This window comes from Lepidochelys kempii, chromosome 1 (assembly GCF_965140285.1).
Source record: "Lepidochelys kempii isolate rLepKem1 chromosome 1, rLepKem1.hap1, whole genome shotgun sequence".
Taxonomy (NCBI): domain Eukaryota; kingdom Metazoa; phylum Chordata; order Testudines; family Cheloniidae; genus Lepidochelys; species Lepidochelys kempii.
The window spans coordinates 186,698,821-186,726,096 of record NC_136380.1 but is presented as its reverse complement, the minus strand read 5'-3'; the positions used below and the strand labels follow the sequence as shown (position 1 = coordinate 186,726,096).

Here is a 27,276-nt window from a genome sequence, read left to right as displayed (position 1 = left end):
AACCACAAGTGTCTAATCTAGTCGTAAATTTACTGACCTTATAGTTACTTTTTAGTGGTCTCCCCTATATTTCTTTATTATAGAGACCCTTAATACCATATGACATCAAGGGACTTGTTTTACAAGTCAAAGGTCATGCCATGTGTCACTTAGGAGTAAGTCATGTCTTCCAGTTCATATGGTATGTTAAAAATCCTTGAATTCTTAAGCTACAAAGATCCTGTTTTTATGCAAATATCCTGAGAAGCGAACAGTCACGCTGGAGTGATCCAGAAAACCAAACCTAAGCAGAATTTCTAAAGAGCTGTATTTTTCAGTTTGCCATGACATGTCAGCCTCTCTCAACAAATGATTAAAACAATTTCTTTATTTGACTTCTGCATTTAGGATCTAAATTACTTCTGACAGCATTTCAAACCTGGAGGAAGTGGGGGGGCATTTCTACCTACTCTCTGTGCTAAAATCCAGAAAGTACTGATTATCTTTGAGTTAACTGAGCCTAGTTAATGCCTAGGCTGGTGTGCAAGGTACCCCAGTTCTGCCAGTGCACTCAGTTGTGGCTTGAAGCCTCCTACTATTCCTGTTCAGAGCCATTCCTGATCAGACACTAGCAGTAATGCCAAACTGTGGTGCTGGTCTGAGGATTAGAATGGAGGCCAACAAGCCTAAATTCGGGTCTGAACCCAGGTACTTGGAAGCGAGTGACCAAGTCACGAGGTTGACCGTCCCACTGAGACCCCTTTGGGTTACTCTTTATTTCCCATATGCATTGTAGGGAGAATAGACACACTTCTGTCTCCATCTCCAAAACAGTAAATAGCCATTAACATTTTAAAAAATGTTCCCAATATGCTTTAGGAGATGGATGCCATTGCTATCCTGTGCTGGCCCCCGTCTTCCTTTCAAACTATCATCTGGCCATTCCCAACTTCCTGTTACGTTTCTGGGCTTCAAAACCTGGCTGCAGCACGTCACTTTGTCTCTGGTCTGAAGCATTCCTTAGGCTGGTAGAAATTTCCTGTCCTATCTCTCACCGGTTGCCTGAGATACAGGAGTGTATAAATGTTACTCCTCATACGATACTGCTGCCTAGCGCTGGGAGGGAGTGGGAGAAGAGTTCTCAGCATGTGAGGTTCTAAACTGCATCCTAAACTCACCACTAACCCCTTCCTCCTTGATTGAAGTTCAGTGCGAATGTGGTATTAAGTCACTGAACTGTCAGTGAGGCTGTTCGTTGACAGCTGACAGAGTGGAGGAATGAGGCTTATCCAGGGAGCCTTTTATTCCTTTTAAATCCTCTGTCTGAGAGTGTCTGTCAGTGTGATGTGCTTAGCCAGAGTGGTGCTGTCAAAGCCAAAACTCTCCCTAGCATTCCTTCCTCCTCCTCAATAATTATTAATTATTATTATTAATAAATAATTAATACTAATATCAAAGTGATTACCTGAAAACTGTTTGTTTCAGCTCTTTTCTCATCCTGTTCCTGGCCTGAGAAGAACTTCAGCCTTCAAACTCTCCCATGTTTGTACCAAGCTGCTAAAGCAGTCACAGGACACAACCTTCTGTAGCTACCACTCTTGAATCATAACCCCTCTGGCTTTGGAGGGGTCAGATTACTGCAGTATGGTTTAAGTAACTTGTCCTTCAGTTTCAAGTCTTGAAGATTATTGCTGTGTGTAAACGGGATGTGAGGAGTGGTATAGTTGTCTAGGATCTGTGGGGATTTAGTTCTCTCAAGGATCGCGGTGTTGAGTCTCTTGGCCTCCCACACAGACCCTGTTGTTTGAAAGTGGAACCAGAATTCTGTGCATTTTTTTTTTAAGGCCTTGTTTATACTGGGAATTTTAGGGAAATTTCCCACTGTTACTGGTGCTAGCAACCATGGAAGCAGTAGTGTAAACTAGCTTCTTTCATTTTTACCCTGGTCATCTAATCCTGTAAAAACCAATGATTAAAACAACTGATGTCTAGTCTACACTAGTGCTCCCATGGTTACTAGCGCTGATGAAACTGCACCAGAGATAGCAACTACGGGAGATTCCCTTAAACTTTCCAGTGTAGATGTAGCCAGATTAAGTGGAATTGTACTATCAAATGCACCCGAAGAGAAAAGGCGCTAGGGCTTACCTCCTCACGTTTCCGCTAATCTAGTGCAGAGGTGGGCAAACTACGGCCTGCGGGCCACATCGGGCCCACTGGACCCTCCTGCCTGGCCCCTGAGCTCCTGGCCCAGGAGGCTCACCCCCGGCCCCTCCTTTGCTGTTCCCCCTTCCCTGCAGCCTCCGCTCACTGTGCCGCTGGCGCAATGCTCTGGGCTGGGGGCTGCGAGCTCCTTGGGCAGCGCAACTGCAGAGCCCGGCCTGACTCAGTGCTCTGTGCTGCGCAGTGTGCGGCTGGCTCCAGCCGGGCGGCACGGCTGTAGCTCTGCCAGCCACCGGCGCTCCAGGTAGCACGGTAAGGGGGCAGGGAGTATGCGGCGGGGGGGAGATGGACAGAGGGTGGGGCGGTCAGAGGGTGGGGAACGGCTGGGTAGAATGGGGGCAGTCAGGAAGAGGGAAGGGTTGGATGGGGCGGCAGGGGGCAGTCAGGGGTAGGGGTCCGGGGGGGGTAGTCAGGAAGGAGAGGAGGGGTTGGATGGGGTGGCAGGGGGCAGTGTGGGGGTTCTGGGGGCGGTCAGGGGACAGGGAGCAGGGGGGTGGGGGGTGAATGGGGCAGGGATCCTAGAGGGGTGGGCCGTCAGGGAATTGGGGGCTTGGATGGGGCAGGAGTCCGCGGGGGGGGTCCATCGGGGATGAGAAGAGGTGGCGGGGGGGAATAGGGGGTGGAAGCCGGGCCACGCTTGGCTGTTTGGGGAGGCACAGCCTCCCCTAACCGGCCCTCCATACAATTTCCAAAACCTGATGCAGCCCTCAGGCCAAAAAGTTTGCTCGCTCCTGTTCTAGTGCCATATTTGAGAGATGGCTACATTTTAGACTTGCATTTCCTTCTTTGTCCCAGTTATAGACAATTACTGTTTCTGAGATTAATACATCAACCACAAGATAAAGGAATAAAGAATAAATTTGTTGAAAACAAAAACAAAATGTTGGGATATTTAGTCAGAAAACAGTAGGAAGTTGTTTTTCAAGTAACATTAAAAAAAGTAATTCAGGAAAAATAAGTCTTATCATTGGTAGAAAAGCACTTATTTCCATAACTAAAATTCAGTGTTGAGAGATTCTTACCATAGTAGCTCAGTTCACAAGCCTGTAGTCTGCTGTCTCTGTAATCTAGTCGAGAACAAAGTCATGCACCCTTGACTCCTCCTTTCCTGGGTCAGGACAACCAGCTATTCCACCTTCGATTCAGCTGCTCAGCTCTTAAACTATGAACCTTGAGAGATTCCAGCTCCATACAGGTCATACCACTTCACAATTCAAACTCAAAATTGCTTTTGGTACGTGCATCCTTGGTTGTCATGTTAACCAGCTAAACATTCTAGGATGCTTGCTGGAGTTAACCTTGACAAGGTGATGGTATGGGGGATCTGTGGGGCATGGGACTGTAAGTGGGAAGTGGTGATTTCTGGGGATGGCCTTTTTATCCTGGAGAGGGAGAGGAGATGGGGTGTCATTTACTAGAGTCTCAACTGATCAGTTTGCAACTTGAGAATGAAGAGTCCCAAGTCATACATTCATCCTGAACTCTCTGAGGAAACACAAAAGGTGATTTAAAATCTGAGACTGAAACTTGCACACTTGGATGTCGGAGAACAGGCCAGGGAAGGAAACATTATTTCTCAGAGGCCACATCACCTTGAGAGGCTTTGGACCTGATTTTCTGAAGTACTGGACTCTGGCAACTCCCGCTAAAGTCCATGAGAGCTGAAAATCAAGCTCAACGAGTAAGTTGGATGCCTAAAATAAAAGGCCACTTATGAAAATTTTGACCTCTGGGACTTGCTGATGGTCTCACAAATCTATGGCAGAGCCTGAGTCCAGGTTCCCAGTCCCTTGATTTTACAAGTCTTCTATATTTAGCCCACATGCTTTTTCTGTGTCGTGTTTGATAGCTCCAGATCTCAGGACGGCACTTGGTTTTCACTGTTACCTGGGTGTTTGCTTTTTACTTGCTACTTTTAACATGTTCTCTTGGCTTTCTTCCCGCTTTTCCAATTCCCTTGCAGAGCTGGACTACCAGATAGTTCTGAATGCTTCTAAAACGCCTAAATTTTCAGACGACCCCACAGAATTGGAGTGCAGGATTGTGAATGCGCAGAACACAGAAGCAAACGTACGTTTTACCGTCTCTTGGTATTACAGAATGCGCCTGCGCAATGACGCTGTTGTGACGGATGAACTTCTTGCCACTATGGATGCAGACTGGACGTTGCTGGTTGGGGATAAGAGCAGACAGAGGACCCAGAATGGGGAAATAATTTTCTCTAAACAGGCCATGGGTACTTTCAGTTTACGAATCCAATGGACCTCTGAAGCAGACCGAGGGGATTATTACTGTGTCGTCTCTGCCTGGAGCAAGCACCACAACAACAGCTGGGTAAAGAGCAAGGATGTGACGTCCGCACTGGTCAGTGTTTTCTGGGCTACCCAAGGTAGGTACTTCACACTTACTGGTTTAAATCTCTTGCTGCTGATAGCTGCTGATTTCACAGCTTTCTCTTACGTAGCCCCTCTCAGCCAGAAGCATTCCAGTGGGCTTTGGAAGCTCGCTCTCTCTCTCTCTCTCTCTCTCTCTCTCTCTCTCTATATATATATATAATATAAAATATTGGATTTGTTTAATCCACTACAGAATTGTAGCCCCTTCTGAAGTGAAAGGTAGCAACTACTTAATGGTACTAACAGTATCATGCAATGTTTTGGAAAGGAAGTGAAGAATAACCGTGTATCCATCAAACTGCAGTGGGAATTTAGGGAGGCAGAATGTAACTTTCAGAACTGGAATCAGGCCAGGGTGCTGAGGTTATTGTGCCTTCTATTAAGAAAAATGTCATGGTACACAAAGCCCAAGCGGTCAGGATCTCTGTCTCCCATGTAAGGATTTTTCCAGGATGCATCTCGTTGCCAACAAGTGGGACATTCTCTCTGCCTCTGTAATGCCTTTACTGTTAAGCAGGTAACCTGTGCTTGGTACTTTGTAAGGCCCAAAATGAAGACAGTCCATGCCTGGACAAGCCTACAACCCAGAAGCTATAGTCTTCTCCCTCCCATCCTTTCTTTACCTGTAGGTGCTGGCTTTAAGAAGGCGCCACAGAGAAACTTGCAGGCATGCAAGGAATTGGCTTTTGAAAAATTAATGGCCAAGTGTGAGAGCCATACAGTGCTGAAATCCCATTTAGAGCTGGTTTGCTGGAAAGAGCAAGACTTCGACCGTTCATCACCCCATCTACGCAGGGGCTAAAAAAATTACCTCAACCAATTCTAAAAACTAGTTTAAAATGGATTCAGGCTGACTCTGTCTAGCTGGGTACTTTTGGGTCGCTCCAAAATATGTTTAAAACAGAGTTTAACAGTGTTACAATTTAGATGTAGGGTCACTGAATGGGGGATTAGACTAGAACATAGCATTTAGGCAAAAGGCTTTATAAACTTTCTCTTTGTTTAATGTGTGCATCTTCCAAAATATATTTGTTTAAACAGTCTGATCCCCTCCACCCTTGGTTGACAAAGCCATGTCTAAAACCCAGCTAGCTTGAACCAGTGTAAAACTGCTCAGGTCACAGCCTCAGCCTAGAGAGGGACCAAAGGGAATCCCTACAGTAATTCAGCTCCAGCAAAGAGAAGATCTGTAAGAATCATGCATAACTTCAAAGCACGATTTGTAACTTGGCCTGGGAATGGAGAGGTTTAATCCCTGCAAGATCAAATGAGTTACTATGTTTCTCTGAAGTTTGCTTCTCCAGCAGTGATGTGATCTCATTCATAGGAAAGACCTCACATGGCAGTCAGTCCAATCACTAATATGGCTGGCACTTGCTCTGATCACAAGCAGGTGCAAACAGAATTACCAAGCACCATGTTAATGGAAACATCTGATGAAGATGGAAACATCTGCTTTTGTGATACAAGGGATGTTGCTGTATGCCACAACATGCAGCGTGCATGTGTGCATGTATAACGGTCTTCCGTTCAGCTGGGGCAACGTGGAGCTATGAGATGTCTTTGCCCATGTTAATTTCTGTGGAAAAAATTGTGACAGGTGTAAATATTCCTGATTCTGGTACTCTTCCAAAATTTCTGCTTGTTTCCACAGTATTCACTGATGGGCTACAATATTTACACTTGCACAAGTGCCCGAGGGTTTTCTGAAAAAGACATTTACTGGAAAGAAGTGGAGCACTTGCTGACATGAAAGGCAACTCTGCATGCACGCGCACACGCGCACACACACACGCACACACACACACAAAAAACACCTTTGTGATGAGAAACTTGGTGTGAACATATTAGGACTGACTTACTCCATCTCCACTTATTTTTCAGCAATTTGACTAAAACCTTCTTATCCTTCTCCCCCACCCAGTCAGTTTTGCAAGTGGCAAGGTTCTCCCCTCCTCTTTACCCCAAAGCTCCAGGACCTGGTGTGCACCAACATTGTCGCCAGCAGCCATGAAAGAGTTAAGCTGCCACATGCTTTTCTGTTCCTTGTGATGATTGGTTTAACAAGAATCTTTGGTGATTTTGAGTTCCTGGCTGCTCCCAAGCCTAATAAAAAGAACGCAGCCTGCTTCCTGTGTGCTTGTCTAAGGAGAGAAGCTTTTGCATGTCCCCTTCGAAGCCAAAAGTTGGCCTGTTCTAAATACAGCTTGTGCCTACACTGCGTTTTTTCTGAGATTCTCTCACGGTTAGCAATGCCACACTGGTGTTAGTGCAACATTGAGAGAATTTGAGAAAAACCACAGTTTAGGCAAGGCCAGCGTCCAACCATGCTTTACAGAAAGGAGGGAAGACTTTGTACTGCATTCATTGATCTGTTGGGATACATAGGTGTTCAGTTTCTTGCTTGAAATGTAAAAGCCACATGTAGAGATTGAGGAGTCGTCTTTTGGCTTGTATTATGCGGTAACTGTATTGTTTGTCCATTAATTTGAGATTGTTAATCTATTTTGTTCGTTCTCAGGAGACCGATATAGCTTAAAGGCTTTTCTGCTTGCTCAGCTTTGCAAATACAGCTAGTCATTAAGATATGTCGTGACTGGTTTCTGACGTAGTCTGTGTAAAGTTCTTCTGTTTGTTTTTGAAGGCATCTTGGCTAGATCTAACTTTGCTTCACTTTTGTTTATTTTTTTTACTTCAACACCAAACATAACTCTTGTGTAAAAAAAAAAAAAAAAAAAAAAAAAAAATAAGTGCTACTAATGGTACCTGAGGTTATTTAATATCAAAGAAATCTGACCGTCTGATTTACTACTTTCATCACTGATGCTTGCATATAAAACAAAGTTGTCTGCTTGCGTAGAGATTCCATGCTGGTCTGGGTCTCATGCCTGACCCAGTGCTGTTGCATTTGGGTTTGCAGCACTGTCTGGGAATGTTCATATAAGAGAAAACTTCTCCTTTCAATTATATTGTTCTTTAGACATCCACACATTTTTCAAACGCTATCAGGCTTTGTAAAACTCTCCATTTCTTATACAGTATCTAAATATTTGGCCTAAAGTTAGTTTAGTTTCGTTTGGCCTGAAGTCCCATGTAGCGATTACCCTGGTTTACATTGTGCGCAGAAGCTGCATGATTCTTGTGCTTCAGAAATAACTGAAAATAGAAGTGAAAAGAAATTGTGACCCTTTTTCACAACTCTTCTTGACCCTTGCTAGTGTAGGACAGATTCATGAGAATTAAGAGTTGATACTCTTCACTTGGAGACTCTGCATTGGAGATGCTGGTATAGTGATTTCCCTTACTCTTAAACTTCCAATTTGCCTTAAATAAGAGTACCTTGGTGTTTGCAGCACTACCAGCAGGGGATAGTGCAGATATTGAGGTAGTGTTACTTAAGGTAACTGTATTAAATGCCGATCCTGTCAGAATATCTGTTCTAGCCACAATTTCCCTTTTTTCTGTTTTGTCAGGGTGGGAATTGGTGGAAAAGTGCATTTCCCCCCATTTGTTTCTAAACTCTTCCTCCGTTATAACCATCTCTTTTTTTCAGTGATTTGTCATGGCCACGTTTTGAATTGGTGATTTTCTTTGAAAACTTGTCTTCAGTCATTACCCAGAAGTATATTCTGTACTGATTGCTAAGGCCTTGAAAAAGTGTACATTAAATAGTAGGAGCAACAGAGGAATACTGTAACTTATAGAATTGAAACAGCCAGTCATACAAGTCAGGAAGTACTGCAAGACCAAAAGGAATAATTTGGCCAGGATTTCTTTTGTCTTTGGCCTTGGTCTATTTGGAGTAACACCCAGACTAACGGTAAGCTGGGGGTGTATTCTTGTGGTTTCCTTCCGGGATCTTATCTGTTTTGTTTTTTTTCTGCTGCCAACATTGTGCCCTTTTGTATATGTAGGTATTGGGTGGATTTCTGTTGCACTTTTGACCCTTTTTATTAATTGGAGGTTCCAGGAGTCTGTCTCCGAAGATGACTTTGTGGGACTACTGCAGATGGGAGGAGATGCATACCCTAGAAGGATTCAGGTTACATTCTTTGAGGAAAGCGCCTCTTTTTTTAACCTTTCTGGCCAGTCTTTCTTTAAAGTTTAATAAGTTGCACTGTTGCTTAGTATTAGGAAATGTGAAGAAACGTTTTCCCCATTTCATTCTTTACTTAACTTCTGAAGCATTCTCTTTCTAAGTATCAAATCTTGGATTTTTCTGTTATCTGCACAACTACCACTGGCTGGCCTGTCCAGAGGGAAATGTTGATGATGGTGGTGCTGCTCTGTAGCTTGTGTGCTGTGTGCAATGAGAGAGAAAAGGCATATTTCACAGATCACATTAAGAAGGCCCCCTGTTCTTTAACCAGTAGCAACTGATGGAGTGTAGTTTTGGGGAGAGCTTTCTGTTTTGATCACTAAAGACATAAGAACGGCCATGCTGGGTCAAACCAATGGTCCATCCAGCCCAGTATCCTGTCTTCTGACAGTGGCCAGGGCCAGATGCTTCAGAGGGAATGAACAGAACGGGGCAGTTTTTCAGTGATCCAGCTTCTGTCAGTTAGAATAGGGCCATCTGAGCCCTATTTTAGCCTAAATCCATACCTTGCTACATGGATGATCCCAGCTATGGTAGTGTGTGAGGTACAGTTGCATAAATTAGTGCCAAAAATATTGATGTTGTGTATTAGAGATGCAGAAATGCCCACTCTTTTTCCTTATGTGACTTTTCCTCACTCTTGTTCAGCAATAACTGTCTAAGCCAGTGGTGGGCAACCTGTGGCCCATCAGAGTAACCTGCTGGCAGACGTGCTGGCTGCTGCTTCCCACAGCTCCCATTGGGCAGGAATGGTGAACCGCTGCCACTGGGAGCTGTGGGTGACCGTGCATGTGAATGGTCAATGTAAACACTGTCTCGCGGCCTTCCAGCAGATTACCCTGATGGGTCGCAGGTTGCCCACCACTGGTCTAAGCACATGTATGTTTCCTGGTGATCCTTGCTGTGCTTTCTTTTCCTCTTTCTTCTGAAGCAGTCCCCTTTTGATCCTTAGGCTTGGATGAATCAGAAGGTGGAAAAACTTGGCTAGATTGAAAATACTGGCTTCGTGCCCCCGTCTACAGCAGCAAGGTAACAAAGGCTATGAAGTGGGATGTAGATAAAGGCAGGCCGGGATGCCCTATAGAACAGAACAGTGCTACCTTAATGTGAAATCTAAATAGGACATTTCCTGGGAGGGGAAATGACTCTCTTGGAGTCCTGGGGATGACTGGGTCATTCCAATTGGAGAGGTTGTTCTCTACCCTTTTGTCAAGGTTCCTTTCCCACTCTGAACTCTAGGGTACAGATGTGGGGACCTGCATGAAAGACCCCCTAAGCTTATTCTTACTAGCTTAGGTTAAAAACTTTCCCAAGGTACAAACTTTGCCTTGTCGTTGAACCGTATGCTGCCACCACCAAATGTTTTAAACAAAGAACAGGGAAAGAGCCCACTTGGAGACATCTTCCCCCAAGCACTACACCCCCTTTCCTGGGGAAGGCTGGATAAGAATCCTCACCAATTTGTACAGGTGAACACAGACCCAAACCCTTGGATCTTAAGAACAATGAAAAATCAATCAGGTTCTTAAAAAAAGAATTTTAATTAAAGAAAAGGTAAAAGAATCACCTCTGTAAAATCAGGATGGTAAATACTTTACAGGGTAATCAGATTCAAAACATAGAGAATCCCTCTAGGCAAAACCTTAAGTTACAAAAAGACACAAAAACAGGAATATACCTTCCCTCCAGCACAGCTTATTTTATCAGCCATTTAAACAAAACAGAATCTAATGCATATCTAACTAGATTGCTTACTAACTCTCTTTACAGGATTCCTGTATTCCTTTACAGGATTCCTGTATTCCTGCTCTGGTCCCAGCAAAAGCATCACACAGACAGACAGACCCCTCCCCCCCCCTCCCCAGCTTTGAAAGTAACTTGTCCTCTCATTGGTCATTTTGGGTCAGGTGCCAGCGAGGTTATCTTAGCTTCTTAACCCTTTACAGGTGAAAGGGTTTTGCCTCTAGCCAGGATGGATTTTATAGCACTGTATACAGAAAGGTGGTTACCCTTCCCTTTATATGTATGACACCTTTCCTTGTCACTTCTGGGATCAGAGCATCATTGTAAGAACTGGTTTTATAGTGGTCTTGTTCTAGGAGGGTCAGATGTTCTCATGAAGGGGATTGTTCATAGACAAAGTGGGGTTGCATGTTAAATCACCATGGCCCTCCGATTTATATTACAAATATATATTGTACCTACTGGCATCTTAGGCATGTTTATGAAAAATCCCTCTGTGTATTAGGTCCTAGAATTGACACGTCAGACTCTCCAAAAGCAAAACAAAAAGCTTCCCACCCATCCTTGAAAATCAATTCCTCCCACTCTATCCCATGTGTGCAAAAGCCTGATTGAAGATATGGGATTTGCAGCATGTCCGGTCTGTCAGCCCACTCCAGCTCCATCAGATGAGTCGGAGAAGTGAATCTGAGTAAGGCCTTTTGCTGAAAATGCTTTTCCACAGTAAGCCCTCAAGACATAAACTGTGGATTGTCAACTTGAGTCTTTCATGCTGGGAACTGAAATCAGTGGAAGCATTTATAAAACAGCTAGGACCCAAAACATACTAGGCTTTGTAGTTTAAACCTAAAATCTTGAATTGTACCCCAAAACAACTTGAAAGCTAGCACAGTTTGTGAAGCACAAGTGTAATATGCTCCATGCATGAAACACTAGTGTAGCCCCAAGAATAGCTCGCTGCAGTAATCTAATATGAAAGGGAGAAAGGTGTGGATAGCTGTAGCAATGTGTTTGTAAAGTGCAGATGGATCAGAGCATGCTCAGATACTACTGGTTCCTGGAATTCCAGAGGTAACTCAAGGTTCACTAGGATCAGCAGGCTGTGAACATTAATAAAAAGCAGATGTATCCCTTCTCTCATGAGAACCAATATTGCCTCTGCCATCTGACTGCTTCCCTCCTCCAGTCAGCATCACTCCTGTCTTATCTGGACTGAGCCACAGCCAGTTATCTCTGATTCAGGTCGTGGTCTCAGACAGGCATTGGGAAACTCAAGAGAGCACCATTTGGGGGCAGTGAAAAGGAGATACGGAGCTGAGTGGTATCCACATGCAACAGTAACTCGACCGCCTTGTGTGTATGCATCATGATAATCCCCTAATTACACAATCACAAGTGATAGTATTTCTCAAATGAAATATAAAACATGAAACCGCTTTTTTCTATATACATTGCAGACCCATTTGGGCCAGCTTTCAATACTCTGTTCTCTTCGGAGTATGCCAGCTATGCCAGGTTGGCCATGAAAATTGGGAACAAGAAGTAATACGCCACTCCTATTACAGAGTAAATATAAAATAGCAAAAATTTCCGGCCAAGCCCCGCCCTCCCCCGCAATAGGTAAGGTGGAAGGCAAAAATATTTCAAATATGTATAAACTTTCAAGAATGTTAGTGTTAAACAAATAAGAAATTCAGAATTAAAAATATAAGTCTAGAGTTAACCACAGCCACTTAAAACATCCATCACAATCTTAATTCTGTCCCATTTGGCCAACAAATGCCAAAACTCCGACTGGGGAGGTTGAGGGGCAGGGGTGGAGGCATTCAGGTACTATGGCAATGAACCATATGAACCACTATGGTAAAGAACCTCAAAGGAACAGAACATTCCATTACTGTAACCAGTCCTCAGGAGGTGCTAATAAGTTAGCTGTAATACTGCAGTAGGAACTGGCTTATTTCAAAATGCTCTGCATTGTAGACATTGAAATTACTAGGTTTATCTATTCTGCTTTTCACTACATAGCGAACAAGAGTAATTTTAAATTCAAAAATGTGCTCAGTTCCTCTCTCAAGAGCTAGGAGTTAAAATGGGGACATATAGCATATACTTAATTAAATTAGGTACACTTTATATAACGTATCTGAAGATACCTTACATTATTAAAGCCATTTTCAGAGCATGTGGTTTGAGTACATAAATGCTTGGGTAAAGCTATACATCAAGATGGAAATAGACGAAGGTGCTATTCCTCTGTTTATTACATACATGGACCGCAGACTTTATTGTGCTTGTATTTATCAATGGAAAACTACTTAAAAATAACCTTCCAGGCAAGATGTTCATGAGCAAGAGTTGGACAGTTGGTCCATAAATCAAGCTGTGAGTTGTTACCAGCACTCTTAACTGACTTCTTAACTGAAAAAATTCAGTTGAATGCATAATTTCTGGAAATGAACTGTTTTGAAAGCCAAAAAACTCCCAACCCTGTAACTAAATTAACCTGCAAATACAGAATAGTTGCAACTCCACTGGGACAGCCTTGACTCTGTGGTTTTGTCACGCCTGTTCTTGATGTATGCAGTCAGTCAAAATCCTGATATGTACCGGCCACCTCATCTTCAGTAAAAAGATATTTGGAATGCTAGTTTCTATTTTCTAGGCCCCAAGTTCCGTTAGACAGGAGCCCTGTCTCTGTAATTCCTAGAATCTTTACAAGAGAGGAGCCCTGATCAAGCAGTCCTTAAAAGGAGGTCATTGCCAGCATATGTGAAACCATCAGTAACTGGTCATAAATCATCTGCTAACCACAGTCCTTATGCACCATCCTTTGGAAAGGAGTCCTGATGCTATAAGCCTGTGGCCTGCCAAAAGGAGTCCCATTTCTATGAACCCCCTGTAGGCCCTAAGGATCAGGGGCCCCTCTCCTAAAGAGCCTAGGAGGAGAGCCACAGTCCTGTCAACTTCCTACGGTCCACAGGCCTGGGGCTGTCCTAAGGTCTGCAGGAAAGGGAGATGTATGGAGTTTGCAGGAGACTCAAAGGTGATCAGAATCCAGTGGGAGAACTTTCCCCTACCTTGCCTCTTGCTGTTGTCTGGTTTCTCTGGAGCAGGTCATGTGAAGAACTTCTTCCTCATCCTCCATGGTGCCTTCTAATCCTCCACAGAGTTGGTGGGCTGTCTTCCATTTCTCTGTTGTTCTCCTCACCTGACAATCCCCAGGAAGCACATCGTGGTTGAGGAGCCTAAGAAGGCTCATTGGATGGGCTCAGTAAGGGTTTTTAGGGTGGAGATTGTGGTCCCAGGGAATGAAGAACCTCTTCCCTGCTGTCCCCGCTCTGTTCTCTGGACCCTGTGGAAGGGTGGGGGAAGCAGAACTGGGACCAGGAGGACAAGGTGAGGGCTGGAGCAGGAAGGGAGGCAAGGAAAGAGATCATTCAGGCTCCCTGCATGAGGCCCAGGTGGTAGCAGGGAGGTGATAGTCCCCTTCTGTGCTGCTTCCCCTTCCTCCTCGGATGTCCCAAAGCCCCCTCAGTAGACCTTATAGTAGTGATGCTCAGACCTCAGTGGTAAAAGCATCCTGATTGGTTAATAACTTAAACTGGTTATTAATTAAATCACATATTGTTTTAATATGTGCTGCAAAGTGTGCCATGAGACACATTAAAGAGCCACTTGTGTCTTGTGAGCCACAGTGTGAGTATCACTGCCTTATAGGAGGGGACTGGGCAAGCACGGAGAGCCTGGGGGACAGCCTACCTCAGGGACAGTCCCCATGCCCAATCTTGCTTGCCTTCTTACTTGCAGGAGAGCCAGGAAGTGGGCAAACCCTTATCCTACTCTTTCCCCTAGCCTGACTCTTGCTGCTTTCAGGCTTGATCTGTTGAACTTCTGCTGAGCACTATCACAGCAGAGTTGATATGCCATCTACCATTATTACTTGTTGTTTAACCAGGTCCTGGTCACTAGATCTCAACTAGGCGAGTCCAGCAAACTAGGTTTTCTCTTCTTTCTATTTTCTGGCTACAGAGTGATGAAATAGTTAATGATTCTAATTCATCCTCAACTCCTAATGTATCAACCCCTTGTCTGATTTACTTAAATTTGATAGAATAATTCTACCCATTTCAGACTTAACCTGTCAAAATTGGTCTTATAATGGAAACTTGGTTCCAACTTAAACTGTGGCATGCCCACTGCTGCCTACTAGAGGCATTCAGAATCCAGTTGCACTGGTAACTATTTTAATAACTACATTACTGTCCATTGGATTTCATTATATTCCCTCTGACTGTTTGTTAAACTGTTACTGCTTAATGTGCACAAGGGGGCAGAGACTTGGTTGTGCATGCAACCACAATTTTGGGATCTCCTGACTTTTGAGCACCTAACTGCAATCCTAATATTCTCAAATTTTGTTATATGGAATATCTAATTCCATGCTCACCCAGACCACTGCTAATACCATATTCCTTTTCTGTTCCTGCTGATGCTTTATGTAGCATTGCATAGTGATCTACTTTGTACAGTGCTGATTTTAACGTTGTCATACCCAGTTTCTCATTTCGTGCACTGTTTAGTCATTGGACAAACTGCTGCTTAAAGGCAAAACACTGCAAAATGTAATCATGACTAGTATCTTGTTGCTCTCCTGGGGAAGGCAGAAGTATTTATTTCAATGTGGGGGGTATGTGTTGCAGTCTTACTCTAGCTTATTTCCCTGTTGCCCTGTAAAGTTTTGCCTTGCACAGCGTGGCTGGGTTTGTGTTTAATATGCAGTCATTTTCATTACTGGAAGAAAATTCACTGTCGCAAAATCAGTACTGAACACTGAGCTGACTCCAGTCTACTGTTTGCACTTCTGTGTTTTCTTGCCATAATAACCAATAGATACCTTGACTCGTGTGGGTTGACTGACAAGTTAAATATACTGGCATTGTGTGGCGCAGGCAAAGGTTAGACAGAAAGCATGCTCACGCAGACCAGGTTAATATGGTCTCCCAAATGGCTCAGGGGGTTATGCTTTAGGGATCTATCTTGCTTTGTTTAGAAGGGATGGGCAATGCCAATCCAGAGGCTTTTTCAGCTTATAATGCGTGGGTGGGTATGTTGTACTCTCTCCACTGGAAGGAGCCATAGCTCATGAGATAAATGGAGGATCAATCCCAGCAATGAGAGCTGGAAAGATGATATTGGGGTCATCTTTTCCCACCCACTTCCGCCAAACTAGGACACTGTTGGAAGTTAACAGAACCCTGTATTCCTTATGGAAGGGATATGAATTGGAGCCCTAGTTGCTCTTTGTCTCATAGATTGGCCACAAGGCCTTCATATAACTTCTTTTGTTCTATGAAATGTAACTAGTGCAAAGTTCTTATCTAAACATGGAAATGTCACCTTGTTTGTAAAATGTGCTGGTGGAAGCTAAACTGAGAGTTGTAAATTGATGCATCTGTACAACTATTTAACTGACTTTTATAAATTGACTTTAGTGAAACCAGTGCAATTTCTGTGTGCAGACCAGGACATAGATATTATGGCATTTGGTGTCTTAAGTGCCTCAAAAAGTAGGACCCTTCTCAAGTGTGTGATCTTTCCCAGTAGTGAACAATATACTTAAGTTTGCAACTCCGCTACCTTTATCTACCTCTGGTCTTTGGTTTTTGTTGGTTTTTATTTTTGTTTTTTGCCTATAACTTTTTTGATTCTTTGCTCTTAAGCTCAAATTTTCCATGTCTGGGGGCTCTGCTCCCCTCCTACATGCAGAACTTTTGAAAATCCTGTAAATAAGGGATATTTAGGATTCAGGCTCCCAGAGATTGGGAAGGAGCAGGGAAATGTAGGGCAAGTCCTCTGCTCTTTTTTTATTGTAGTTAATTATGTCAAATATGCAACTTCTAACATTCCAATATTAGTTATTGACTGATTTAGACAAATAAGTAGAGTACAGGTGAGAAGTCCAGCGGTGGAGGAAGATCTATCCTGGATTTTTTTCCTATATGTAGAAGTGTGAGGGGGACTTTTTTGTTTTTGTAACCAACCCTCCTTATTCTCTGATCCCAGCTGATCTTGCAAGGGTAGGACACTACTTGAATGGATCTTCAAGGCAAACCCACAGTGCTGCAGGAATTGGTGTTGATCCAAAAGGCTGTAATTTTCATTTTGAATCACTGGTGCTGAACCAATGCCCCAGCACTTTGATCTGAAATGGCACTTCCTATAGCAACATAAAACTGAGGCCCTGATCCCTTTAGGGATTTATTCAAATGTAGGGGTACTATCCTTGATATTCTGGCCACATCTGACTTGAGTAATTAAGTTCCACCTGTCACAGTTTCTCTGCGGTGTCTGTCAGGAATAATGTTCTTCGTGTCCTATCCTAAGCTGTTTATGTAACCGTGTAGGTTGATAAATAGCAAGCTGCACACTACACCAGCAATAGGCAAAGTGTTCTAGGACTGTGTCTACTTTGTTCGTGAAGCATTTTGAAAATCTGCTGGGTTGTAAGGTGCTACATAAATGCAGACTGCTATTTATTGCTTCTGATTTCCTTCCCTCTTTCAGATTATACACTAACAGTGGAGGCTGTGAAACTGAAGCCGTTCTTCATGGCAGGACACACCTTTGAGATGATATGCAAAGTGTCTTCCCAAAACATCAAGACACCGCGTTACTCTGTTCTCATTACAGCAGAAAAGCCACTGACTGATCAGTCAAACCCTAATGGAACCACTCGCATAATCTCCTTGAACCAGGATTCGGTGGTAAGATTGGAAGACTGGACAGACCAGGCCCGAGTGGATGGTGTGGTCCTGGAGAAGGTTCAGGAGAATGAGTTCCGCTATAGGATGTACCAAACGCAGATGTCTGACGCTGGTCTGTATCGCTGCGTGGTGACCGCCTGGTCCCCAGGCGGCAGTGGCATGTGGCGAGAGGCAGTGAACGGCTTATCCAATCCCATCCAGATAGATTTCCAAACCTCAGGTCAGTACAGAATTCAGTGTATACATGTATGTGCTTTGGGAGGGAGCTGAGTGCTGCATGGTGCTTGTGGCAGTGTCCCTAATCTCTGGGGTCATTGCTGCTATTCCTTAGCTTGATCTGAGAGCATCTCCATGCTGAGATGGGTATGGTCGCTAGAATGTTGCGTATCTGCACTCCCCTGGCACTTCTCTGCTGTTCATTGTGCCTAGTTATATCTTGGAATACTTTAAATGAACTGTGTCTGACCTTGGAGTCCTGGCCCACATTCCTTCCTTCGCTAATACAGGCTTGAAAGTCTCCCGTGGCATGACCTATCTCTGAGTGGAGAATGGCTACTACTACGCTTGCCAGTTCAGTCACTATATTGCTGGTATATAACGATTGCTTTGGGAGAGCTTTAACGCTAAAAAGCCATGGAGAATCCTATTTCTGTTCTAAAGCAAACTTAATTAGTTTGGAATAAAATTGCCCAAGTGCATTTCCTATCAATATAATTGCAAAAAAATCCAGGAAATTGCCAGTTAAGCCAACTTTTACATTGCAGCAGCCTCTGCTTGCATGCACCACTACCCAAACATCTTAAAACCCAATCATACTTGGACTCCAAAGTGTGACTTGGTATTTTGAATTTCAGCAAATACACAACTGCAGTGCATGCATCTGTTCCTCAGAATTACACTCAAACTCACAACCTTAGCTGCTAGATTAAACTATTTCCGTGGATGTTGTCTGTCCATGGGTATGATGTCTGTGTGCACTTGAGTGTGACTGAGGCATCAGATAGGTGCATTTCTGATTTGTTATACGTTGCATTGTTACATTTTTATGGTGCTGAACCGTCTGGGAGGGTTTTGAGTGATTATACAAGAGCTGAGGCTGCTCTAGATGTTGATGTTGGTTTAACTGGCAATTTACTGAATTTTTAGTGATTACATATTTCAGATTCCCCAAGAGCATTTCCATCAAAGTTAACGGCTCCGTGGGCAAATTGACCCTGGTTTTTTTTAATGTATCAATGCAGGTAGCAACTTTGTTTTTATCTCTGTTCCCCATGTGTTCCTTCCCCTTGCACCATCTCACTCCTTCTCTGTGGTCCCACGCACGGCCCAGAGTCACATTAGGTGCACAGTATCTGAAGCTTTGGGGAAGAGGAATTCTGGGTTTGGTGAGAGGACAAACATTTGCACAAACTAGGATCTGTTCATTTCCAGTTGTCCAAATAATAATGAAATGATCCTCAACCAGCCGGTATTTAAATCTGAAACATCTTATGGCAAGGACCACAGGCTAAGCCTTAAGCAGTCATCATAAAACGATGTCCTCCACTGCAACTGTGCAGGGCTCAGAAACTAGCACTGCTAGGCATTACTCTTTACTCCCTCTTCCCTTTTTGCTTCTAACCATAAAACAATCATTCTAAAAGCAGACATTACCCATGCTCTGGTCCCATTCAGAGTACCACGGCTCGTGGCTTATCGCTCCAGCAGGATGCGTGTTACCTGAATGCTTGTGTTGCCAGTGTACAACGAGTACTACAAGAAGCCTGAAAAGGCGAGCCTTTTTCCCCTACCCAGAGCCTCCCTCTCCCCCCGAGAAGGGGGGGGGGTGTCACTAATACGACTCTTTTGAATGTGTTCATATGTGTCACTTTGTATTCATGCCAAACAGTTTGACAAAAAAGGCACTCCATTAATCTCCACAGTATGGAGGAAAACCTGTGAGCTTGTAAGGGATGGGTCTGTTTGTTGCATTGCATTTTCCTGGCCAAAAGAGAATCTTATTTCCCTTTTCAGTTCTTCCAAGAGAAGAAAAAGCTGTTTCCCAAAATAAATCTGGCAAATAGCAAAGGCTGATTTAAAATTTTCACATTGGCAATTCAAGTTTCATGGCACATGAACAAATTTCACAGTCTTATCTGGTTCTGATTGTAATATCGTCTGCACTGGCCTTCCCAGTCCCTCCGAGTAGTAGCTTTTCTAAAAGCTCTCTTGCATCTCGACCTGTTGCCTCACTTTGACTGAGTGATTAGCTGACATTTTAAAATCCTATTTGTCTGCAGGTTATTTATTTGGGACCTTTTCTTGAACTGTCTGAATACAGTTTGGATGGGAAATGCTGGTGTTGCCAGACTGAAGCATCTGTGGAGAAAAAGGAACTAGTCAAGCTCAGTTAGAAGGGACGTTGGCAAACATGCCAAACCAAAAAGACGTCCTGCTTATCATTAGGAATAGGGGCACACATGAGAGTGCATACCACACCTGCCTTCCTCTAGCTCCATTCCTATCTCCTGTGCCTTTTTGTTCTGTTCTTGGATTCAGACAGGCGAGTGAAATTTAGAGGAATGATTACAGGCAGATACAATACACCTAGCTTTCTAGGGGGAATGAATATCTATGGTTGGCTTACGTGAAAGATGGGTTAAAATACAACTTAAATTCAGGATACAGTATGGATTGAAGTAATAGTTACATAGATGAATAACAAAGGTAGGGAGACATTAAAAAGCATAGTTCGAGGAGAAATGTTTCTACTCAGATTTGAAGATATCTCACCGGCCTCAGACAGTGCCCAATAACGGTAAAGGTGCTTATGCAAATTAATTTACCCTTATATCTCCTCCATGTCAGACGAGGTGGTATGCCTGTTTTACTGATGAGAAAATGGGCACAGAGTCAGGGGTGCTGGAACAATTTGTATAGTGGGGGTGCAGAGAGCCACTGAACTAACTGTAAACCCGTTATATAATGGAAACCACTTCACGCCAGGGAGTGCGGCAGCATCCCTAGTTCCAGCGCCTATGCACAGAGTTTGACTTGATCGAGGTCAAAGTCAAAGAGGCAGAAAGGTAAGGTAGGCTATTCCACATGGCAGACTCTGCAGAAAGGAAGGCACTCATGAAGACGGTGTGAAGGGAACAAAAGCCAATGGGTGGGGAGTAGTGAGATGAGGTCCTTGACATGAGTTGGAAGAAGTCCATGGAGGATTGAAAAAGCTAGAAAGTGCCACTTTGCAGTAAATCCTGAACTAAGTGGAGGCCTGATGGGGGTGAACTCTGACTCGCTCCGAAGGATGCTTCCATCTTCTGTTCGGTAATAGTGCTGCCTCACCATCTGGAATTCCTGACCATTTAGAACCGTCACTGCTGACCAGCAAGGCATTTTAACTGCTGGTGGTGGTTTACAATCAGGTTATTTATCTAAACAATTAACAACTGTAGTGTTCCAATCTTCTCCAATTTGACAAGCTCAAACTATGACCATATCCTGAGTCCATGCTTTGGGGGTGGGGGGAGGGGAATAAATAAGAAAATAGAGAAACTCTCTCAGCAAAGGAAGTCCTTAATGAGTGTTACATGAAAGCTTTTAGTGGTTGTAGGACTATCCTTCTGTGTCTTTATTGATTTCTGTTTGGAGCTGGGGGACTTGTTGGATTGGAAGTCCTTTCCTGTAACCTGGCTTCCTCCCAGATCTGTTTTGTCTGAGCTTGGCTGTGTTTCAAGGAAAACTTTTTTTTTTATTGCACGTATACACCTTGTGAAATGTGAAGGAGGCCTGTAAGATTTTTATATACGAGCTGGAGACTGCACACACAAACTCCACCAATAATGATCTTGAAATGTGGCATTGTTATGAAAAGTTTTTCCATGAATATCTATGGGAAAATGTCTCCCTCCAGATTCTGTCCAGTGGTGGCACGACTTGCTGGCTGCAGGCAGAGGCAATCTTGTTTCTTTGCTCAGTGCTGCATAAAAATGAATTTACTACAGTAAATTCGTGGTCTGAAACTTAAAGGGAAAAACCTACTTGAAATTTCATTAATTGAAAGACGTGATACAATCTATATTTCAGAATCCCATAAATTAGAAGTTTGTGGGGGAGAAGCGGAAGGGAACTATTAGGTATAGTCTATGTACTCCCAAAACCTGAGTCGATTGGAGATTGTTCCCTAGTGGATAGCTTCATAGATTTTTTTTTTTTTTTTAATGGCCAAAAAGGACCATTGTGATCATCTAATTTAACCTCCTGCATAACCTGCCACAGGACTTGTTTTAATTCCTGCTCCAAGTCCGATAGCTGCGATTGATTTAAAGCATGTCTTCTAGAAAAACGTCCAGTCTTGATTTAAAGATTTCCAGTGATTATCCAATGCTCTTTTTTAGTCTACTTTGAAAAGTATCCTGAAATTTCCTTTGGGAGATTATTCTGCAGTCTAATAGTTCTCACTGTTGACAAATGTTTGATATCCAGCCTGAAATCTCCTTCTCTTAATTTCATGCCACCACTCCTAGTGACATCTCCTGGCACAACCCTAAGCAGTTCTTCTCCCTCCTTAGTGCGTGCACTCTTCAAATATGTGTACATGTGTCCTCTCAATCTGGCCAAACTGTGTATCTGTTTAGTTCTTTTAACTCCTCACAAGGTAGTCCCTGTCATAGAGCATACTCCTCCAACCCAAAGCTCATGATTCTTCCTAGCCCTCCTTCAGACCAGGCTTCTTAAACATTAGAACTACTTGTAACATGTTGAATACTTTCCATCTCAGGGTATAAACCATGCATTTTAGGTGATGTTAGAGCTGCTCCTTGATACAGTGCAACACCCAGGCTGCCTCTTGCTAGACCAGTGCCTCAGTTCTCTCTGGCCTAAAGGACCTGTTGTTAGCCCACTTGGAGAAATTCTCCGAGTCCTTTGAGGGCAAAGGTCTATTTGGCAACTGAAAGGTGCTAAATCAACCGCCCTGGAGACTGGCGATTACTAAGACTCTGAGCAGTGCTAACTTCTTATTCCACAATATGTCTTTTCACTGCACTCACACGGGATCACCATTAAAAGAGAGGAGTGTTCACTTTCTCATAGTCCTTTTCATCCTCTTGCTGAGCTGGGTAACAAAGGTCTAATTAGCACTTAACTGCATGTATGGTTTTTGTGAAGCAGATCCCTATCTGCTAGGCCTCAGACTGGGACTAAAACATTCATTTCACACAGGTCGTTGTACAGCCATCAGATAGTAATAGGTTCATTTTCTTCCCAGCTGGACCGCAGTTGAGCCAGTGACCTTGACATGAAAAGCCTCCTACTCTTGTACTCAGAGGCACACAGTCAGCCTGCAATTCAGATGGCTTATCCCATAGCGTTAAATTCTTTGCCATCATCCTCCCAGATAGTATTTAGAATGGCTTCTCCCACAGCATGGTTACACAGAGATCCAGTACAGTTTTTCTGTTCCACAGAAGTGCTTTGGTGGGGGTTGGGGGGGGGGGGGGGCGTGCGTGTCTGATAATGTGCTTCTCTAAAATAAGATGTATGAGAGAGAAGAATCGAGCTCGGCTTCATTCTGCTGGCTGCCTCCAGAGAAACCCCAGCAAAGGCTGAAAGCTGGTGAAAGTCAGAAACAAAAGGGAATTTAAGAAGCTTCTTGGTTGTAATCTTCAACTCTGGATGATATCTGTGTATGAGCTCATTACACAGCAATGTTTTATCACTTGTTTTGGAAGGAGCAAAGATAAACCAAGAAATGTTGAAATGTGAGCTGAATATTTGTTGTTAAACTTCAGATTAAAATAAAACCGTGCCCCCTGCTGACCTGGAGATCTGATTTCTCCCTTGCCTTCTCTTCCTGCGTCACTCACTCACTTGATCAAATATATTTGTCTTAATCAGGGAAGTGAATGAAGAGCAATACAGCAGAAACTCCCTGGCAAGAAAGCCCTGTATTTTCTACCCTTAATTAGTGGATAGAAATATGCTTAGTCATCATAGTTTTTTCCTCTCGTCAATTTGTAGTTGGAAATATAAACCACAGATTAAAGTACAGAGGGTTCTTTCCAGGAACAACTATTATGAAACTTGGGATGGTGCTGGTTAGGGAAATCTATATAGAAAGAATAAAGGCGGTGGGGGAGGTTGAGAGAAGGAGTTTATTACTTGGAGAAGAGCAGATTATGGTCTCTTCAGTGCAATAGTGGATGGCTTGGTGCCAGGGCAGTTATGAGTAATATTTTTGAATAGAGAGAATTTGCAGATTGCATCAATTTTTCCTCACATGGTTTATGGCACTGCTTGATTTCAAGTAGAAAAGGCACACTACAATGATTGCTGTCTGGCTGTTGAGGAAGAGAGTATATGACAGAATTCCTTGTTTGTACTTCTGATTCTGAGTCACTGTTACCTTGGGCAAGTTACTTAACTTCTCCATCCCCCACTTTTCCCATCTATAAAATAGGCATAATACTTGTCTACATGAAACTAAAATTTGATTTTTGTATAGTGCTTTGAGAACACAGTCTAAAATGCAGTAATGGAGGCCAGAAGTTAAGGTTGCCATCTTCCATTATAAATCCTTTTCCCCATTAATTCTAACTTTCTGAAATGTTTATTTTGGGAATGAAATTTTCCGCGCTTTACTTGGTCTTGATCCAGTGATCTAGAAAGATTGATTGCTATCAATTCAGCTGTTTTTATTTTAAATTCTCTGTATGAGTCTTTAAAAATAAAAGGAAAACAATCCTTAAACTCTGAGTTATACTTGCACAAAACCTCTATCAACCAAGCCAATTTTGTTCAAGCCTGGCTTCTTGTGTAGATGTCTGAGGTATAAGGAATAAATCAAGCTTGATGTTGTTTGAACCATTAGCTTTTTTCAGTGTATCCACAGAAGAAATTGCTGTAACTTTTTTTTTTAAAATCTAAAGCTAAGTTACTTCAAACTGCTAGGCACTGAGTTGTACTCTATTTTTTGGATGGAACTAAACTCTGGCCCAGAATTTGGGCCTGGAGAGTTAACCAATAGCTGCATTCAGAAGGAATTAAACCAGTAAATCCTGGTTCTGGAATTTACAAATTCCCATTTAGCAACTTTTACTCTTGGTTGTTTTTAAAATTGTGCTTAACCTCATTCCTCCCTAACCCCCCACTCCCAAAATCAAGGTGGTGTAATGTTGGACTTGAGTAATCAGTCTTTCAAAAATGAAGAGATGAAGAGCTGTGGTTGAAAGATCTATTTTACCTTTGCCATTATTATGTTTATAGCTTTTTAATATAACAACTTTTTAACCTTTACAACCATAATACAGGTTTCAGAGTAGTAGCCGTGTTAGTCTGTGTTCGCAGAAAGAAAAGGAGGACTTGTGGCACCTTAGAGACTAACCAGTTTATTTGAGCATAAGCTTTCGTGAGCTACAGCTCACTTCATTGGATGCATAATATAGTAGAATAAAAACAGGTATTTCTTATTACCTGTGTACGTATGACAGCTTACTGTCTGACTTCGATCTTGGTTTGATTTTTAAGTTTCAATGAGATTTACAAAATGTCAACTTAATTTCAAAACTAGGAAATCAGTTTTCCTTTAATAATGCTTGTCTGTAAAGTTTATGTTCAAGCTTTTTCATTGGATTTCTTAGCTTGAGTCAAAGCTACATTGGAAAAAATCAAGGTCTAAGCCAAACTCGAGGTCATTCAGCTTTAAATGTTCCAGATTTTAAACCTACTGAATAATATTTTCAAACTTGGCTTGATTTAGGTCTCAATGAGATCTGTAAAACAAGTCATGTGATTTGTCAGTACTGTAACTGAAATTTCTTTTTGTAGTTTATAATAGTGACTGTCCATATTTTGAAGTATTAAGTACAGGGACCTGGATTAAGATGGAGCTATGAGCGTGAGGGAAAACCAACCTGATTTGCATAAATGTCCCAGAAGTCTTTACTGTTGCTCATTTAATTTGGGTGCCCTGTGCTAAGAGGCATGCCTGAAAGCTGCATGCTATTGCACTGATACCAGTGCTTGCCAAGATGCTTTTCTTAGAGCCCTCAGAAATAAAATGCCTAGCTAGCAGGTTTTTTGCTATGTATGCTTTCGCTGACAGATCACAATGTTGTTTTTCTGTGGTAATGGTTCACTGCTCATTCCTGCTCATCTCTTCCTATTAGCTTTAGCTGAAGTCAGGGCAACTGGTTTAAACAGAAAGAAAAGGAGTACTTGTGGCACCTTAGAGACTAACCAATTTATTTGAGCATAAACTTTCGTGAGCTGTAGCTGTAGCTCACGAAAGCTTATGCTCAAATAAATTGGTTAGTCTCGAAGGTGCCACAAGTACTCCTTTTCTTTTTGCGGATACAGACTAACACGGCTGTTACTCTGAAACCTGGTTTAAACAGGGAGATCTAAATCAAGGCAAATAGCACTCTGAATGAAATAAAGATTACTTTCACCTGCCTTTTTTTTTTTTTTTTAAAGGAATGGGGAGTTGGTGGCTGCAGGGGCTTTTAGTGAGTTATGGAGCACTTCACAGCTAGGTCACTAGTACAAATCCTGCCCAGGTGGCAAGTGATCAAAACTTGTTACTTTTTGGTTGCGTTTCAGTGGCGTGTGTGAAATACAGTCCAGTTCCTGGTTAAGTGCCCACATCACAAACAATCATAACCATGAGTATTGATTGTCCTCAGGTACTTGCAACTTCTGCAGAGGGACAAAGAATTGAATGAGCCATGAGCTTATCTCTGAAGATGGTCTCTTCAGGCCGGGGTGAGGCACTTTGGTGTGAGAAGTGGAATGGTGCCTCACTGGGAAACTGCTCTCCTCGAAGCCATAATTGTGTGGATAGAGTTTCCCAGATTGTCAGCCTAGCAGCATTTACTAGAACAAAGCTTTGTTTAAAACATTGTTTAAAAGAGGAAGCCCAAGATTTTTAGTCTGTTGGATGAAGGGAGAGGATGGTGACCCCGGAAATGTTTCAGGGCTTTCTGTTGAAGTCCAGCACTTCTGACGTAGGATGATGGTATTCTTCTCTCCTTCTAACTTTCTTTGTGCTTCAGGGACACTTTTCCCCAGCGTGGAGATGATTTGCAGGAGTTGTGTACTCTGGAAGGGAACTAATGATTTTCCGCTGGTTACTGTGGTTTACCCAGGGGAAGTGTGATCATTAAATGATGGACATAGGGAAGCAGCTGCTCTAGTTGTTGCATCAGTATTGCCCTAGAAACTTGGGCATGCTGATGACAAGCCGGGAGATGCAGCTGATGGTCTGAAAGCAGAAATTCTCTTTTATAAGAGATGAAGAAATTTGATCTGATAATAACCGAAGCACATTGACTTCTGCTTTTAAGGTCTTTTATGGTAAAGGGTGCTCAGATTCTGCCCAGATGAGAAGCTACACTGGCAACTTGCTGGGGCCTTGATGGCTACAATCAATGTCTATAAAATGGAGTAAATCACAGATGACCTCATCTTTAATATAGAGACATGACCTGTAGAAACTACAGGTCACAGTGTGCAATGTTCTGCATTGATAACTCTCCCCTCTCCTCCTTCTCCTTCTTCTTCCCCCCCCCCCCCCCCCCCCCCCCCCCCCCCCCCCACACACACACACACACAGTATCCAGGCTGTGCTTCTGAAACACTCAGCAGGGCAAAGTGACATTGACAAGGATCAGACAATTCTTCTCTCACTCTGTCTGTCCATGGCCTCTAGGGAGGTATGTACAGGAACGCAAGCTTGATTCTCTTCTCCCTACCAGTATAGTGGCAGGATCTGTGGGAATGCAGTGATTCTCTCCTCACCTGATGTGAGAGTTCACTCATTGATTCTGAAACGCTGCAGTTACTTACGGTAAAATGGGGTGCATGTAAAACAGGAGTCAGTGATGACGGTGCCATTCACATTCAGTCTACACTGCAACACATTAGACTCTGGGAGGGCAGTGGCACTGCAAGCAAACATGACAATCTCATGCATTGAGACTGATGTTTTATAAATCTAAATAAAATCAAATGAAGGGATGCTGGCCTGAACGTGATGGTTAACATTGACTTTGTAACAAGTGTGTTAGCATCTTTAATTTCTAGCTGC

At 43.0% G+C, this 27,276-nt stretch overlaps 1 protein-coding gene across 2 annotated transcripts in view; it reads left to right on the top strand.

Moving 5' to 3' along the window:
- Positions 1–27,276, top strand: part of PTGFRN (prostaglandin F2 receptor inhibitor) — a 100,103-nt gene that overhangs the window by 51,534 nt on the left and 21,293 nt on the right. For both annotated transcript variants that reach the window (XM_073304637.2, XM_073304627.2), the window contains exons 5-6: positions 4,166–4,591; positions 17,008–17,427. In XM_073304637.2, coding sequence (XP_073160738.1) covers positions 4,166–4,591; positions 17,008–17,427 — 846 coding nt within the window. The remainder of the gene's footprint in view (positions 1–4,165; positions 4,592–17,007; positions 17,428–27,276) is intronic.